This window comes from Perca flavescens, chromosome 16, assembly GCF_004354835.1.
Source record: "Perca flavescens isolate YP-PL-M2 chromosome 16, PFLA_1.0, whole genome shotgun sequence".
Classification (NCBI taxonomy): Eukaryota; Metazoa; Chordata; class Actinopteri; order Perciformes; family Percidae; genus Perca; species Perca flavescens.
The window spans coordinates 26,537,654-26,553,486 of NC_041346.1; the positions used below are offsets into that span (position 1 = coordinate 26,537,654).

A 15,833-nucleotide genomic window follows, 5' to 3' on the forward strand; every position below is an offset into this window, starting at 1 on the left:
TTGCTGGCCCATTGTTAAATTACAGCTTAATTCCTTTTCCATCAACATAACCATTTGTTTTCCTTACAGGGTGTAGATAGGGGAGATCAGGCACTGTCGCTGAAGGAGAGGGAGCAGGCAGACTTTTTGCTCTGCTCTGACTCTGGTCTTCAGTGCTGAGAGTGTTTTGGTGGCCATCGCATCATGACTTCACCTCTTAGCTGATTCCTGCCATTGGTCATATTTGACACCTTGTCTACACCAGGCCGAGGCCGCTGCACTCAGGGATCACTTACTTTTCCCTCCCATTTCTTCCCAGTGGACTCCCAAATCTCTACTGTACCTCCCTGTCTGTGCTCACCTGTTTATCTTTTCTATCTCAGGTTCCCTTTTCTATCTTCTTCACTCTATAATTTTACTTTCCCATCTCATTTCCTGGCACCATTCTGGCCATATAGCATTTTCGTTAACACTTTACTTGAAGGTATCTACATAAGAGTGACATGACACTGTCATGAACACATGACACTGTCATGACACAGTCATGAAACTTGAACCCTAACCCCAACCCTAACCCTAACCATAACTTGTCATGACAAAAACCGAATGACACTTACTAAAAGAAGCATTATGTCATAAACGTTAATGACTTGTTTACAATGTTTATGACATGTTCATGACAGTGTCATGTCAGTCTTATGTAAGTACCTTCAAGTAAAGTGTAACCGCATTTTCTATGTGCTTATTTTTTAGTCATATAGCGGCAACGATGGCCTGTTAGTGAGTCAGTTGGCTCACCACTTTGGTCCTGAAATACAACTGTTGGATGGATGACCATTAAATTTAGAGGATGAATCCTAATGACTTTGGTGATTCCCTGACTTTTCCTTTAGTACTTATTCTGTGACATATTTCAACATCTACTGGATAAATTGGTACATTGTTGTACAGATTAGTTACCAGATGATGTATCCTAACGACTTTGTTGATGCTCTGACTTTTCCTCTAGAGCCACCGTGAGGTTCACACTTGTGGTTTTGAGTGTGATGACAGTGTGTGTTTGTTGACTGATTGGGCCACCACTTGGGTCCAGACTGAAATATTTCAACAACTGTCACATGAATTGCCATGGGATTTTGTACAGACATTCATTGTGCCCATAGGATGAATCCTAATGACTTCAATGATCCCCTGACCTTTCCTCTAGCGCCACCATGAGGTTCACATTTTTTGGCTATTGAATGGATTGCCATGACATTTGGTACAGACATGCATGTCCCCCTTAGGATGAATTGTAGTAACTTTGATTCTCTGACTTTTCATCTAATGCTATCATCAGGTCAAATTTTGTACGTGTCCAATATTTTGATTTATGACCAAATACCTGCTAAGCTAGTGGCATACCCTTCAGCCTTATCTGTACTTCGTGTTTAGTGCTAAGTAGTAAGTAAACTAAGATGGTGAACATGGTAAACATGCTTAATGTCAGCATGTTTGCCATCTTTTATAATCCTGCTGACATTAGCATTTAGCTCAAAGCACCACTGTGCCTAAGTACAGCCTCACAGAGCTGCTAGCATGGCTGTAGTCTTGTTGTACGTGGCTCACATTCTTTCTCGTTTTGCATTCATTATATACTGACTGGAAACACTTCTCTACATATTTGACCTATTCATCCAGATATCTGACAGATAGTTAAACAAACAGAGCGTCACCCATCCCCAAATCTAAAACCCATTCACTCCATCTCAACCAATCCCTCTCCCTAACCCTCCTCCTCTCTCTAGCTGCCCTTGAGCTTTTCTATTACCGCATGGAAAGCACCTCGCAGCCCCTGACAAGCGCAGCGGATCGACACTAAATCAGAAATCAGTGCCAGCCGCAGATCTGAGCCACCATGAAGGTCACAGGCCCTACACTGCGTGTTGTCTCAATCGGGGGAGCAGGAGTAGACACAGCTAGGGTGACGTGTGACTGTGTGTGTCTGGTTTGTGTGTATCTGTGTGTTAACAGGGGAGACACCGAAAAGAGGAGAAGGAGAACGGAGGAGGAAGATATAGAGGGAGAGCAGGTCAACATCAAAGCAGAAGTCATGGGGTGGAGGAGAGAAATAAGGGGAAGTAAGACAAACTGTAGGCAGAGTGTTGAACTCATACAAGAGAAACAATCAAATGAGTTGATGAGTTGATTTAGTCTTTTAGGAATGATAAATTTAACTTAGAAAACGCAAAGGGACACATTTGGTAAAAACAGGCCTACTTGTTTTTTCCTAGCTAAGGGAGGTTTGAACCTTCCTCTGATCTCATGGGATTGTTACACACTGCCATCTAGTAGTAAAAAGGAGAATGACACTCAAAATGTTGTATTCTTGTTTGTTGGATGTTTGAGTTTCTCTGTGCAGAATGATGTATGTGCAGAGTTTGACACTAGAATTCTTTTTCTTTTTGCGCTTACCTTAAATCTGTGTACATTCAAGCAGGATTTTAACTAATTTGGAAGCCAATTGTGGTCCAATCAATATGCAACTTACACACATGTGATGTGGAAACCTGAAACCTTCAGTGCACATAAAGACAAATAATAGACATTTGGGTGTGTTGTAATAATGTGAGATACTTTTTGTACTAATAGGCCTATGGGTGTTTCCCCACAACTTCAGGCTAAATTCCAATAAATTTGCTTGTTCTCTCCTCTTAGTATTATCATTGAGATCGACAGGGAACTGAGTTGAGTAGGTTAGTAAGTTTGACACACAATGACCGATAACATAATCACCAAAACCAAATATCATTTCAATTTGTCAGATTATTATTATTTTTTTACTTTTCAAATCATTATTTCTCTCACAGCTCTTACACAAAATACTTGTAAACGCTTACATCTGTTTATACAAAACTTTGAACTTTTAATGTAACTTGTACTTAAATAAATAATTATTATACTTTTGGTTTTGCCTAATTATACTGATAAAGCAGAAGACCATAGGTGTGTCCTGGGAAAACTTGTAGGGTTTTTGTCAAAACTGGCAACACTGTTTGTACATACATTTAGGTTTTTCAATGAGGGTGGAGCAGTAGGCTAGATGTATTTTCAATACTTTTAGAGGAGGTGATTTTACCTTTTTTGTGGAAATGGATATATTATTCAAAACACAATACCTAATTTTTCTGTCTGGAGGGTAAACTTGATAAATGAATAAAATACAAAACAAGTAAATGCCGTTGAGCTTTATAAAAATGCACAGGAAAAAGTTTAAAATAATATTACAACAGCTGTTAAACCAATGACTGTATCATTGTTTTTATACAGCAGCTAATACTCACTTCCCAGTATTATTTGGGCTGAATTAATTTTGTCCAACCAAGGCTTCCGTAGTTTGAGTCATATGAATGGTTTGTTGTTGTCGTGACACAGGAATAACCTATGGGAATAACATGCAGCTACTTAACTGTATTAACGCTAGATTTTGGTGAAATTATCCGGTCAACAAAACGAAGCGGTGTTACATCTCAAAATCCTCTCGAAAGGGCGATAAAAAAGGACTATAATTGATCAAGCGGAAGCGTCTCGGGTTTCTCTGTTTACGCTAATGAGTGGTGAGATAATGTAACGTTAGCTTGTTTGCCGTGCTTTTAGTTACACGTCCAGCTTTGTTTTGGCTCATATTCATACAATATGTACACTGGCTTCTTTCTGTTTCCTTCAGCTGACGTTAACCGATAAAACACGATGCTTCGGTGGATTCTTGGTGGTCGAGAAGCTCAGGGTTCAGCGGAGGTAAGATGTAACGCTAGCTAACGTTACCTCAGTAAAGCTAATATTTTAAGGCTAACTGTTCATCAGCTTGTCTTTTTGATCATCTCTATATTATTCCATCCATATTGTATTTATGGTAATATTCTTTGGGCAAATATACATCTCTTTGTAAGACTATCGACCATGGGTGGAAAGTAACTAAGTACATTTACGCATGTAACGCTACTTTACTTGAGTAATTTACATTTTTATGTTACTTCATGATTCAGCTTCACCGCATTCGAGGGAAATAAGACAGGTGCAGTTAATTTGCAGATGGAGATTCTAAAAACATAATGAGTAGAACAGTAAATCAAACCACCCAACAGTAAACAGTTATTAAAATTAGCTCTATTGTACTGCAGCCTGCTACAACATCACAATGCTGCTTACATTGTTGCATAGTGAGTTCTTTTATTTTGAAACTTAGAATGGACCTTTTTCACAGCAGACATCTTGACTTTTCATAGTAGGAACAGCACAGGTGAAATTGATAACCTTAACAATGGCCCAATTCCATCAAGTGTCCCAGTAAGCTATTTCAGTGAGTCAGCATGCACAATACCAGGGCCTCTCCTAAGTGGAATGCAGCCATCATTAATGGTTGTGAATGCACCTGTGTTTTTTCTACTGTGACATGTCAACATGTCTGCCGTGAAAAAGGTCTATACACTTTGCTGATAAGACTTTTACTGAAGTAAGATTTGGAAAGCAGGACTTTTACTTGTAACAGAGTATTTTAAATTGTGGCATGGATACTTTTACTTCAGTGAGATTTAGGGCTGAACGATTTAAGGAAGAAAATTTTTTTATTTTTCTGTCGGATATGATTTGCGAATATAATTTTTGAAAGTTTAACTAAAGTTCAATATTGTCTGTGTAACAGATAAAACATGCCATGGAACATTATAAAATGATACACCATCAAAACTGCTCTATATCAATGAAGTTCCCTCACGGGAAAAATAAAGGTCTTTTGATTTTGATCTTTATGCGAGGAACATGGATATGAATTTCCAGCGTGATATCACCAGCGTCCAATTGATATGTAACGTTATTCCAGCATTTAGCTTATAAAAAACAGTAAATATGATAATAATAAAAACAGGAATACATAATGTTAAACCAAATGTTACACCAAACATTCAACTAAGTATTGCACATTTGATAGCTAATTAGCTAATTTCAAATTGCGATTTCGATTTGAAAACGATTAATCGTTCAGCCCTAAGTGAGATGTCTGAATACTTCTTCCACCGCTGTTTTCAACTTTGTCAAATTCTAAAGAGGCCTCTGTCCCCCTGGTCAGAAAACAATATTTTTCATATCAATATTTATCAGATATGTATGTAAATATATTTCTCTCTCCCATCATCTTTCAGGAACATCTTCAAATTTAATTCTCAAATTTGTTCTTATAATACCAGACAAGTTGACCATCTCCATCTTCCTTTTTACAAAACAATACATGTACTCAGTGTTCAAAATTAGTACCATCCACCAGCCAAATGCTGGTAAAATGTGTGTGGTCGGTAGATTTGCTTCACTTACCAGCCAAAAAACAATGGCAATCTATTGAGTGGCTGGTTACATTTGAACATTCACTAGCCATGGTTGACGAAAACGTTAATTAATTCATTTTGAACCCTGCGTGTACTCATACTAACATGCCAAAGAACAAGTTATCAAGAGCTTGCTTTGGGGAAAAAAAAATGGTCCTTACATTTAAATCATGTCTAAATAGTTTCTGATTATGTCTAATTCTTCTAAATCTGAGGAGTCATGAGATTATTATTCAGGTTGGAAAGAATAGAAAACAAAGTTCTTCACTATTTATTTAGCAGAATCCTTGTTTCTTTGTTAAATATTGGATAATTTGACCTCTTTGGGCTTTGAAAATAAAATAATCTAAGAAGTTTAGAGGGGGAAACTGTTAACTCACAAACCAAGGCTGGGAACCACAGCTTTCATCTTTAACAATGCACTGAATATAATAAGTGTATCATATTGTTTAGAGGTAAATCTTAATCTGAAAAGTAATCATAGCTGTCGTATAAGTGTAGTGCAGTAAATCGTACAATATTTCCCTCTGACATGTAGTGGAGCAGAAGTATAAAGTAGCAGGAAATGGAAGTAATTAAACTACAAAGCCCTTAAAATTGTAGGAAGTATAATACTTGAGCAAATGTACTTTCCACCACTATCTGTCTCTGCTCTACACTCTTTCAGCCAGAGTCCACTGTCTACCTCTGCACCTCAGCCAGTTTGTCTCACTACTTTCCTTCTTGTATCTGCAGAAAAGCTCTGTGTTGTGCATCGGAGAGGAACAGCCCAAAAACTGGTTCACTGAGCTGCAGGTGCTGAAAGGACATTTTGACATTGTTCGATTTCTGGTGCAGATTGATGACTTCAGGTAAGCAGACCACAACCCCCCTATGTTTTTTTCCTCTCTCTTTCTAACCTCTCTCCTCTCTCCCCTTGGCTGGCCTCCATCCTTGTGTGATTGACAGTAGATCCTCACCTACAGAAAACTTACAGAGCATGACAAGAGCCCAATCATCACCACTATGTGATTGTGTGTGTGCACAGTACAGTATAACCAAAGCCCTTTTAATGCTGTCCATACACACATGCACACACATATATAAAGGTTTTGCACCTGCTCTCTGCTCCGCTCTGCTTTGTGGAAGCATGCTGCACACTGGCATGGTAGAGTGGGTCTGCATAAGTGTTCAGATTGGGATTTGTACTAAGTGTGTGTGTGTGTGTGTGTGTGTGTGTGTGTGTGTGTGTGTGTGTGTGTGTGTGTGTGTGTGCTTCATGCCTGGTCTCCTCCAGTAACAACCCCCTCCTCTGGGTCTCGTCCTCTCCGCACACAGGTCCACAGTCAGGGGCAAAGGCCAGAAAATTCTCTCCAGATTGCTTTTGAAGTCTGAAAATATATCCTTGACAGTTCCTCTCTTCTCACTTTATCTCTCTCTTTTTTTTTTTTTATCCGGTCATCCTGTCTGTTGATTTTGGGAACAGGGAGTGTGGATGGTTCAGGGTCAGAGGGCAAGTGAAGGTGGAAAGCCCCCTGACAGATGTTTTTTTTATTTAAGATTTCTCAGGTGGTGATGGACCTACGGGAAATGATTCCTCCCACAGATAGAGATTAACTTGGTGTGTTTGACTGCGTCTAGATTCCTGCCAAGTGCATTGAAGTATTTTTGTCACGTCTGAGTCTACTTGCAAAAAACAACTCATACCTTTTCATTTATGTTTTCCAGATGTGCATCAGCGGGCGATGATGGCCTTGTTTTAGTGTGGAATGTTGAGGTAATATGCTGCAAGTTGATTATTTCAGTGCAATGTGAAATTGCACACAACACAGTGGCACTAATTGCTTTTTCCCCCCCCTTCTGACTGTTAGACCGGGGAGAGGCTGCAGGAGCTGAGGGGCCATTCCCAGCAAATAACCGCCATAACCACCTTCACCTGTAATAATGGACTCACATCGCACACCTCGCTCATCACAGCCTCCTCAGACCGAAGTCTCAGTGTATCCTCATATCAAACTACACAGCAAAGATGCCTACATTAAAACACACACCAAAATCATTCCTATGTTATCGTTGTGTTTGTAATTCAAACTGGATTTCCCTTAAACTGATTTGTCAGCTGTGGGACCCTGATACAGGCAACAGGGTTCAGACCATTTCAGATCTTCAGTCTTCTGTAAAGGTAATTGATAAGCCCCCTTTTGGACATTTACCTTGTTACATAAATGTTGTGGTAATTTGCATGTGGGTCTCATGTCTGAATAAGTCACTTTTACGTCAAAGTCACAATGCCAATGTTACTAGGTCGGACCTTATAACGTTTCCATAAGGCTTCCAGCACAACACAAGTCTGAATTGAATGCTGTCAGTTTGACATAACAGCCACAGCAGCACGAGGTGACACACGAACATCGTCAGAAATTATAATCAACAACTATTATAACGATCAATTCATCGTTTCCGGCATTTTTTCAGGCAAAAACTGTGAAAAATACTACACATTTGCAGGTTACAGCTTCTCAAATGTGATGAGTTGCTGCTTCTCTTGGTCATATATAATAGGAAGCGAATACCTTTTTTGATTTTGGACTTTTGGTCAGACAAAACAAGACATCTGAAGATGCCACTTTGGTCTCTGCAAAGCTGTGATTGGCATTTCATAGACCAAGTGATTAATGGAAAAAAGAATTGCCAGATTAATCGATAATGAAAATAATGGTTAGTTGCACTGCTAATATCTATTAGTTTTTTTGAGATAACTAAGGTTGCCTTCACTCCTACCTCGTTTGGTGGGATGGTCCGGTTCGTTTGGGGTGGTGTGAAAGCTCATCCCAACTCTGGTGCGGATCAAACAAATGACCTCTGGTCCTCTGGGGTCTCTGTATGCTTTCAAGTGAACTTGAGACTAGAGTTGAACTAGAGTTTGGTTCACTTCAGATGAGAGTGCGATCCGATCCCAAATACAGGAAGTGAACCAAGAAACGGAGCATTTACTAGCCCGCAATTTCAACCTTGCACACAATTATACTGTATATGATTTAAGGGATGATAACTTTAAGATCCATAAGCGGTTTTATGCACACATCGCTTGTCGACTGTGTTACAACACATCATCATCTCTCTCTCCTTCACTCGCTGCCTGTCAGCTGCTCACATTGTTTGCCTTCTTCTAAAATATTAGAAACACTAGAGCAGATCCAGAAAAATTTGATGTTGCTCCATTAATTTTAAGACCAGAAGTGTCGGGGAGTTTTGGATATTCTGTCCAATAAACAAGTGACCGTCTTGATCGTGTGACGTGTGTTTACAGTGTTTGGTGCGTTTGACAAAATGCAGTGTGAAAGCAAACCAAACCAAAAGCAATTTCACCCACGACTCAGAGTCTACCAAACTATAGGTGTAAAAGCGCCCTAAGATCATTACTTTCCACCTTCCCTAACGTTCCCGTCATGTCTGAATAAAGCCGTAAAAGTCACCTATGTCTGAATGACAAACATCGCTTTAACAGCTAGATGAAGCCGGCAATGTTACATCTTCCACGTTTGAAAAAGTGCTCCATTCATATCACTCCTCCTGTGCGTAGAACTACCAATTGGCACTGGTTAAGTAAGGGAAATCAGTTTTCATGACAGCTATGTTTTTTAGAACATTTAGAATAACTTATTTTAAGCATTTATGTTATTGACTTTGCGTAATGCTTGTAAAAAAAGTGGCCGTATGAACAAAAGATGACAAAACCTGACTGGCATCGTCTCGTTAGCTGTTTTCCACTCTGCTTAAGTTATGCACACAAAACAGCGCATAGTCATATGCTAAGTTTAAGATTTCATCTCTATTAAGCCAACAACTTGAGAAACTGCTGTTTATGTAGTTCTGAATGAGAATTGAATGAATTCTGAACACAATCCAATTTTCCTACATCTGCTTTGTGCAGTTCAATGTTTCATGTTACACCTGGTTTCTGTGTAAACCATTATTCCCTTACAAGAACGTGTCTGAAATGCATCATGCAAGCAAATATTTTTTTATCTTAAAAAAAAACAGTTATATCTGCAGAAATGCTCCACACTATACATACCAATGTAGAACCTGTACAGGACGTCTTAGTCCTTCACATTACTTTTTTGTGTGGATATTCCAGTCATCCAACTTTGGGCAATAAAGTTTTGATTGGCAAGATACATAACATGCTAATTAAATGTTTAACTCTAAAGGTTATTCTGCTAGTTATGATGTAAGATAAACATTGTAATTGCCTCCTCTTGATCGTAGATTAGAGTTAATTGCACCATCTATAGGCTAATTGTATTTGATTTGTGTGTGTGTGTGTGTGTGTGTGTGTGTGTGTGTGTGTGTGTGTGTGTGTGTGTGTGTGTGTGTGTGTGTGTGTGTGTGTGTGTGTGTGTGTGTGTGTGTGTGTGTGTGTGTGTGTGTGTGTGTGTGTGCGTGTGTGTACGTGTGTACGTGTACGTGTACATGTATCTCATGAGCTGATACTTCTGTGTGTCTCTCTCAGTGTTTGCTGGTGCTGGAGCGGCTGTGTGTGTGGGTCTCCGGCGGGGAAGAACTGTGTGTGTGGAACAAAGACTTTCAGCTGCAGTGTCACAGGCAGAACCACAGCGACACTGGTGAGGAGAAACAAAAGAAAAAATGTTGATTGTTGCACCGACTATGCTCACCCCTGACACTGTTTTTGTACACAAACTGATTAATGTTTTCATCGTGTTTTTGGAATTTTGCAGGAATAACTGCTTTGATAGAGCTGCCCAAGAACTGCATAGCAGCTGCTATGGATAAAGAGATTGGTATGAGAAGGGTTTTGATGACAAGAATGTTCATTATGTGCAAATAGATAAAAAAAAACTAAATGGCTTTAAAGAATGTTGACCATTATATTTTCTTCTTCGCAGTGATCTACAGGCTAACATACTGTACTGATTCCTCCCTGTCAGTGGCTGAGATCCGCTGTCTGTCCGACCACCAGGACAGGATTCGAGCTCTCATCAACGTCAATGGTCAGTCTGTCAGGAAACTCTGACCTATCTTTGAAGAAAAAAAATTGCATTGGTTCGTATGACTTTGGCTCTGTGTCTTCCTCAGACGGGCTCTTTGCCAGCGGTTCCCATGCGGGCGAGTTGATCTTATGGGATGCGATTGATTGGAACATCCTGGCCTATGAGCACATCCTATGGGAGGAGTCACAAGCTTGCACCCAGGCCGAAATACGCTTGGCTGCTCCCAAACCCAGTGAGATGTCAATTCAGCATCTGACCACCAATGGAAGGGTGAGGAAGACGGCATGAGTGGATGCACCTATTGGGTATCATTTCAAATTGTTAGTATGTTGTTTCGTTATCGTAATCCATCACAAAACCTTTTTTTTTTGTGTGTGCTTTGTAGCACATCCTCGCAGCTGTGGGCAGCGGTCTGTATGTGTACAGCATTCTGACCAAGACCGTGGTGGCCTACAGGAAGGTGGCCCATGACTCTAATGTCTTACACACCATGCTGTTATCTGACAGGTACGATATCAGTTCCTGTTTCTTACAGGCACTTTCCACTGGTGTGTTCCGACTGTGTTGCGGTTTTGTTCCGTCCTCCGCCACGGGCCATACCACACCAGGAGCTTTTCAGAAGCGGAGCGCCTTGCTGATCGACTCGCAGATTTTATTGTCTGTCTCTACAAGTACTTTACAGAACAAATATGTGTTCATGAACTGCTCGCATGAAAATAGACCTGGCGCCTATCTTTAGCGGAGTGGAGCGGAGAGCTGCTTCACGCACGTTTCCGGGACGCGGCGTTGCGCGGCTGGTGGAAAATCAAGCATTGACTTGAATGGCCGCGATTGCTCGCGGGGCCCAGTACGCGCCCAGTGGAAAATGCCTGTAAGTGTGGAAAAAGTAGGGTTGCGGTATGATTTATTTCAAAAGATAATTTGTCTTCTCTTTGAATTAATATTGTATTGCAACTGTATGCTACTTTGAATGATCTCCTCTTAGAGCATTCGTAAGAATACATTTCTCCATGGATGCATTATAAAACCTCATCTTTTTTTACACTGTAAATGATGACAAAAGTACCTTTTTTTTGGTTTTGACCCCTTTAAACAAATACAACAATCTCAACTTGGGACCCCTTGTCCTCAGCTACATATATCTACCAGCTGTCTCTCAACCTAAGACCGATTTATTTTTCATTTTATTAGATTATTTGATTATAATATTAGTATCCCAAACACTTAAAATGGTTCAGTAATGTGCAAAAAGCAAATATTCTAGGTAAGACTAAAGAAAAAGGCATAGGTTTGTGTAATATACATAGGTTTATGTTGTTTTCAGTTAATAATCTGGTAAACCTTCAGATTTATCTTGCGACCCTTTGAACCACTGGTCTAAACTAAAAAGTTCCACAAGCATTTTTTTTTTTTATTATGATCTTCTAAATCAAAAGCTGAGTCCTTTTTTAGTATTTAGATTATGCTGTGGATCATGGTGCACCTGTCAAAAATGTATGTCATGTTTTTTTTAAAGATTATTTTTTGGGCATTTCTGCCTTTGAATTGATAGGACAGCTAGATAAGAGAGGGGGGAAGATATGCAGGAAACCATCACAGGTCGGATTCGAACCCTGGACTTTCTGCGTCGAGGAATAAACCTCTACTGCTCTACCAACTGAGCTAACCCAGCCACGCCCTGTACAATACAGTATTAATCATAATTTTTGATGTACAAAAGAAAACCGCTAACATAACAAACAGTCACTGATTTAAAGCTATAGTGCGTAGTTTCTGTCGCACCCATGAGGAATTCTAAGTAATGACAACAAAACTGTCGACGCGTGCACATGATACAATATCTTCATTCAAGTTTCTGCGCGGGAAAGTCACCGGACGACACAATCTTCTGAACATGGTCACACTGAGAAATCCAGAGAGAGTTGTGTGGAGCTGATAGTCTTAATTAGCTTTGTATCAACTTATTTAGCAATGGATTAAATGTAACGGACGTTCATTAATATAAAAAAGTTACACACTGAAGCTTTAATTGGTTTATATTGTCTTGCACCAGATAGTGCTTTTCTAGGCTTACAAGACACTAGATGGCAACAACTAACAACAAGATCATATGGCAAATTATAACCTACAGTTTCATAAATTGAAAAAGAGAACATTTTATGAGATTACATTTATGTAATGGAAGTTTCCCATTATGAATGATACAGTGCTCACATTCTCAGCCAGCATTGTCTATAAATCCCACCAAAATAAATTTAAAATTTAAAAGGACTCTTGATGTCACTAATATGTTGCAAGGGAACACAAAATGAAATTCTTCCTCAACTACATCAAGATCACAAAAAACTATAAACCCTTCTCTTCAGGGAAAGCCTTTACTGTATATCTGCCCGTCTCAACCGTTTTTTTTCTGTGAAAAATATTGAATATATGATTCTGTTTTAATCATTTAATTTGAATGTCATTTCTCAGCATTGACTTATTCCAGATATCCTGAAGGTCCACAGACATTACAAACCTAAGGAGTCCTGCAAAAAAAAAAACAAGAGACTGTGTGTTTGTCCTGGTCAATTCTCTTCTTAGACATGTGTGATGAATACACACAGTAGGACTTGCTTGTGATCAAAGCTGGCGTTAGACTAAAGTGTTGGTGGGACACTGTCTCTGTTTCAGCGAGCTAATGTCCTGCTCTGAAGATGGCAGTGTGAGGATGTGGGAGATCCAAGACCTGCCTTTGCCTGCTGAGCCAGCCTCTCCAGGTGACCCATTCACACTGGATTCCATTCCTAGTGATAGATCACATACATAAGTATGAATCAGAAAAGTTCAAAGACGAAAATTGCCTGCACTCAAAGTGTGTGTGTGTGTGTGTGTGTGTGTGTGTGTGTGTATATACTGTAGTTGATGTGTGGAGGTGTAGTAATGCAGATGTGGTATTGTGTAAATCAAAGGAAAGTACTGTACCAGCACTCAGAGAGGCTGTGTTTTCTGCTAGGGTAGTCTAAAGGTGTGTGTGTGTGTGTGTGTGTGTGTGTGTGTGTGTGTGTGTGTGTGTGTGTGTGTGTGTGTGTGTGTGTGTGTGTGTGTGTGTGTGTGTGTGTGTGTGTGTGTGTGTGTGTGTGTGTGTGTGTGTGTGTGTGTGTGTGTGTGTGTGTGTGTGTGTGTGTGTGTGTGTGTGTGTGTGTGCTGTCTTTGATGGTTTAGCTCTTTGCACTCAGTGTGGAGCTGTGGTGATTCTGGAGAGTACACTCACTTGCTAATCCTCACCAAAGGGTTTCAACTCATTGTTTAGCTTTCCAGCCCAGACTCACTCTCACTGCTCTCGGTGTTGTTTTGCGGCGGCAGCAGGCAGCTGTTTTTCGGAGACAAAGCAGCAGCAAACAGCAGACAAACCCAGTAAGAGACAAGATGGTGAACAAAGTCTCGCTTTGAGCAGCTAAAGAGGCAGCTATTTCCCTCAGGAGTTGGTAGAGACCAAAAACAAATAGAGAGAATATTGGACTTAAATTCATCAGGTGGCCACAAACATGACTCCAAATGAATGATGAAATAGGCAACTGTTTGCTAACAAGTTCAACATATCAACTGAAAAGGTGACGATACGTTAATGTTGTGTGTACAACTTGTCTCCTACAGCTCTCCAGAAAACACGATTGTTACATAAGTATAAAAATGTTGATTAGAGCAGCTTTAAGTTCGGTAGTTTCACCCTCAGACATTCTGATGGATTTTCTCCTCTAATGATGTAATTGCTGTTTTTAGCCAATCCTAGAAAAACATTTTGTTCATCAGTAACCACCCATTGCCATTGTATAAGTAACAAGAACAGGATGCACAATATCTATATATTTTTTTTATTGTCTTCTCTAATCTTAATTTCTTTTTCATTTTAAATACGAGTCTTTTCTCTCTGTCCGTCACACCAGGGCTCTTTGGAATGTGGACTTTCGGCAGGTCAAACAAACAGACCGGTCCTGCGTCAAAGAAGGTCATGGACGTCCCAAACATCAGGACGTTGGAGTTGACGGGTGATCTGATTGGACACTCGGGGGCAGTCCAGGTACAATCCCAATGATGTCCGAACTTGTGTTCTACTTCAAAACAGTATCAAAATAACACCCCCCTATTTGTGCTTCTTTCAGATGTTTGTGAGCTTCAGGGAGAACGGTTTGGTCACCTGCTCGACAGACCACCTGCTGATTCTGTGGAAGAACGGAGAACGGCAGTCCCACCTCCGCAGCCTGGCACTTTTCCAAAAACTGGAGGAGAATGGAGGACTCTGACCTTTAACCCTGGTTTCCAAAAGGGATGCACTGATCCGATACTCACTCAAAAAGCTGGATCGGGTATCCGTGACAATGTTGCCAATCTATTCAAGTCAATTCTTTATTATTAGTATTTTAATAATAAATAACAATTCAGTAAATGCATATATATGTATGTATTTATTTGTTTCATTTTGTTTAACAAAGTTAGGAAAGCAATGTCAATTGTCAATGTCTACAAAGCAAATGTCAAGCCAGATATTGCCTAACACGTAAAAGAATGATCCCCAGTCACTTCCACACCGTGACGCATACAGCTTGTTAGTTAAACACTGGTATTAGATCGGTACTCGGTATAGGCCGATACCCAAAGCCCAGGTATCTGTATCAGGACTGAAAAAGTCGGATTGGTGCATCCCTAGTCTCAAATCATTTAAATTTCCTGTAAAGATTGTTGTTTGCTTTTAATGATAATGTAATGATTGTTTGCCTTGAAAGTATTTAGCTTAAATAAAAAAAACTCACTAAATACCTCATCTCAGAAACAAACAATTTGCTTCATTTTTATTTCCAGTCTGAAGTGTTGTGATGTTGTGAAGTCAGGTATCTTGTACGGGACGTTCCCTGTCAGGGCTGAGCAGGTATGTTATTGGCTGCTGCTGTCTGAGCAACATCAGTCCTCAGTCCTCAGTCTGCTTATTTGCTTTCTTGGTGAAAGTTAGATGAGAAGGTCACTACCGCTGTAATATGTCTCCTAAATATGAAGCGGTTTAGCTTAGAATAAAGCCCGCAAACACGGGCAAACAGCTAGCTACCATCACCCCTAAAGCTCACTAATTGATATCTTACATTAGGGATAGACCGATTATCGGGGCCCTTAATTAATTAAAAAGTGCGCTTCTTTGGCTCGGCTACAGCTCTGTCTGTCCCTCTGCTTCTGTCTCACTCCCCACTGAGTCTGTCTTAATGTCCCCCACATAACCACCTGACTCTCTGTTACTGGGTATTATGTTGAAACTTTCTAATTTATTCAATAATTGCTTCAAGCATTTAAACAACGTTTTGTGTTGGAGTTCGTAACATTCCAAAATCTTAATTTTGACTAAAAGATTTCGATTTGTATTGGAAATGCATATCGTTTATCGGTTTTGTTAACTGCTAATAATCGGTAAAGGTATCGGCCCAGAAAAACCAGTATCGGTCGACCCCTATCTTACATCCTGCGCATACCCCCAGTA

General features: G+C 40.0%; 2 protein-coding genes across 3 annotated transcripts in view; one reads left to right on the plus strand and one right to left on the minus strand.

The window, feature by feature from the left end:
* Positions 1-3,334: 3,334 nt before the first annotated feature.
* On the plus strand, positions 3,335-15,131 carry wdr41 (WD repeat domain 41). The gene is made up of 14 exons (XM_028601157.1): positions 3,335-3,575; positions 3,686-3,756; positions 6,072-6,187; positions 7,044-7,092; positions 7,187-7,315; positions 7,435-7,497; positions 9,832-9,943; positions 10,058-10,120; positions 10,226-10,330; positions 10,416-10,600; positions 10,716-10,837; positions 13,004-13,089; positions 14,257-14,390; positions 14,473-15,131. The coding sequence occupies exons 2-14, from the start codon at positions 3,709-3,711 to the stop codon at positions 14,611-14,613; spliced, it is 1,353 nt and encodes a 450-aa protein (XP_028456958.1). The 5' UTR covers positions 3,335-3,575; positions 3,686-3,708; the 3' UTR covers positions 14,614-15,131.
* Positions 12,868-15,833, minus strand: part of pde8b (phosphodiesterase 8B) — a 73,038-nt gene continuing 70,072 nt past the window's right edge. For both annotated transcript variants that reach the window (XM_028601156.1, XM_028601153.1), the window contains exons 23-24: positions 13,584-13,682; positions 12,868-13,116 (exon numbers count right to left, since the gene is read on the minus strand). In XM_028601156.1, the coding sequence (XP_028456957.1) occupies positions 13,612-13,682 (71 nt within the window). In that variant the 3' untranslated portion in view covers positions 12,868-13,116; positions 13,584-13,611. The remainder of the gene's footprint in view (positions 13,117-13,583; positions 13,683-15,833) is intronic.

Bases quoted from the DNA above. Each gene is read 5' to 3' on its own strand.
- wdr41 (XM_028601157.1), top strand. From the start codon at position 3,709: ATGCTTCGGTGGATTCTTGGTGGTCGAGAAGCTCAGGGTTCAGCGGAG. The intron at 10,121-10,225 runs GTATGAGAAGGG...TCTTCTTCGCAG, and splicing joins TGCTATGGATAAAGAGATTG to TGATCTACAGGCTAACATAC. The intron at 13,090-14,256 runs GTGACCCATTCA...CCGTCACACCAG, and splicing joins TGCTGAGCCAGCCTCTCCAG to GGCTCTTTGGAATGTGGACT.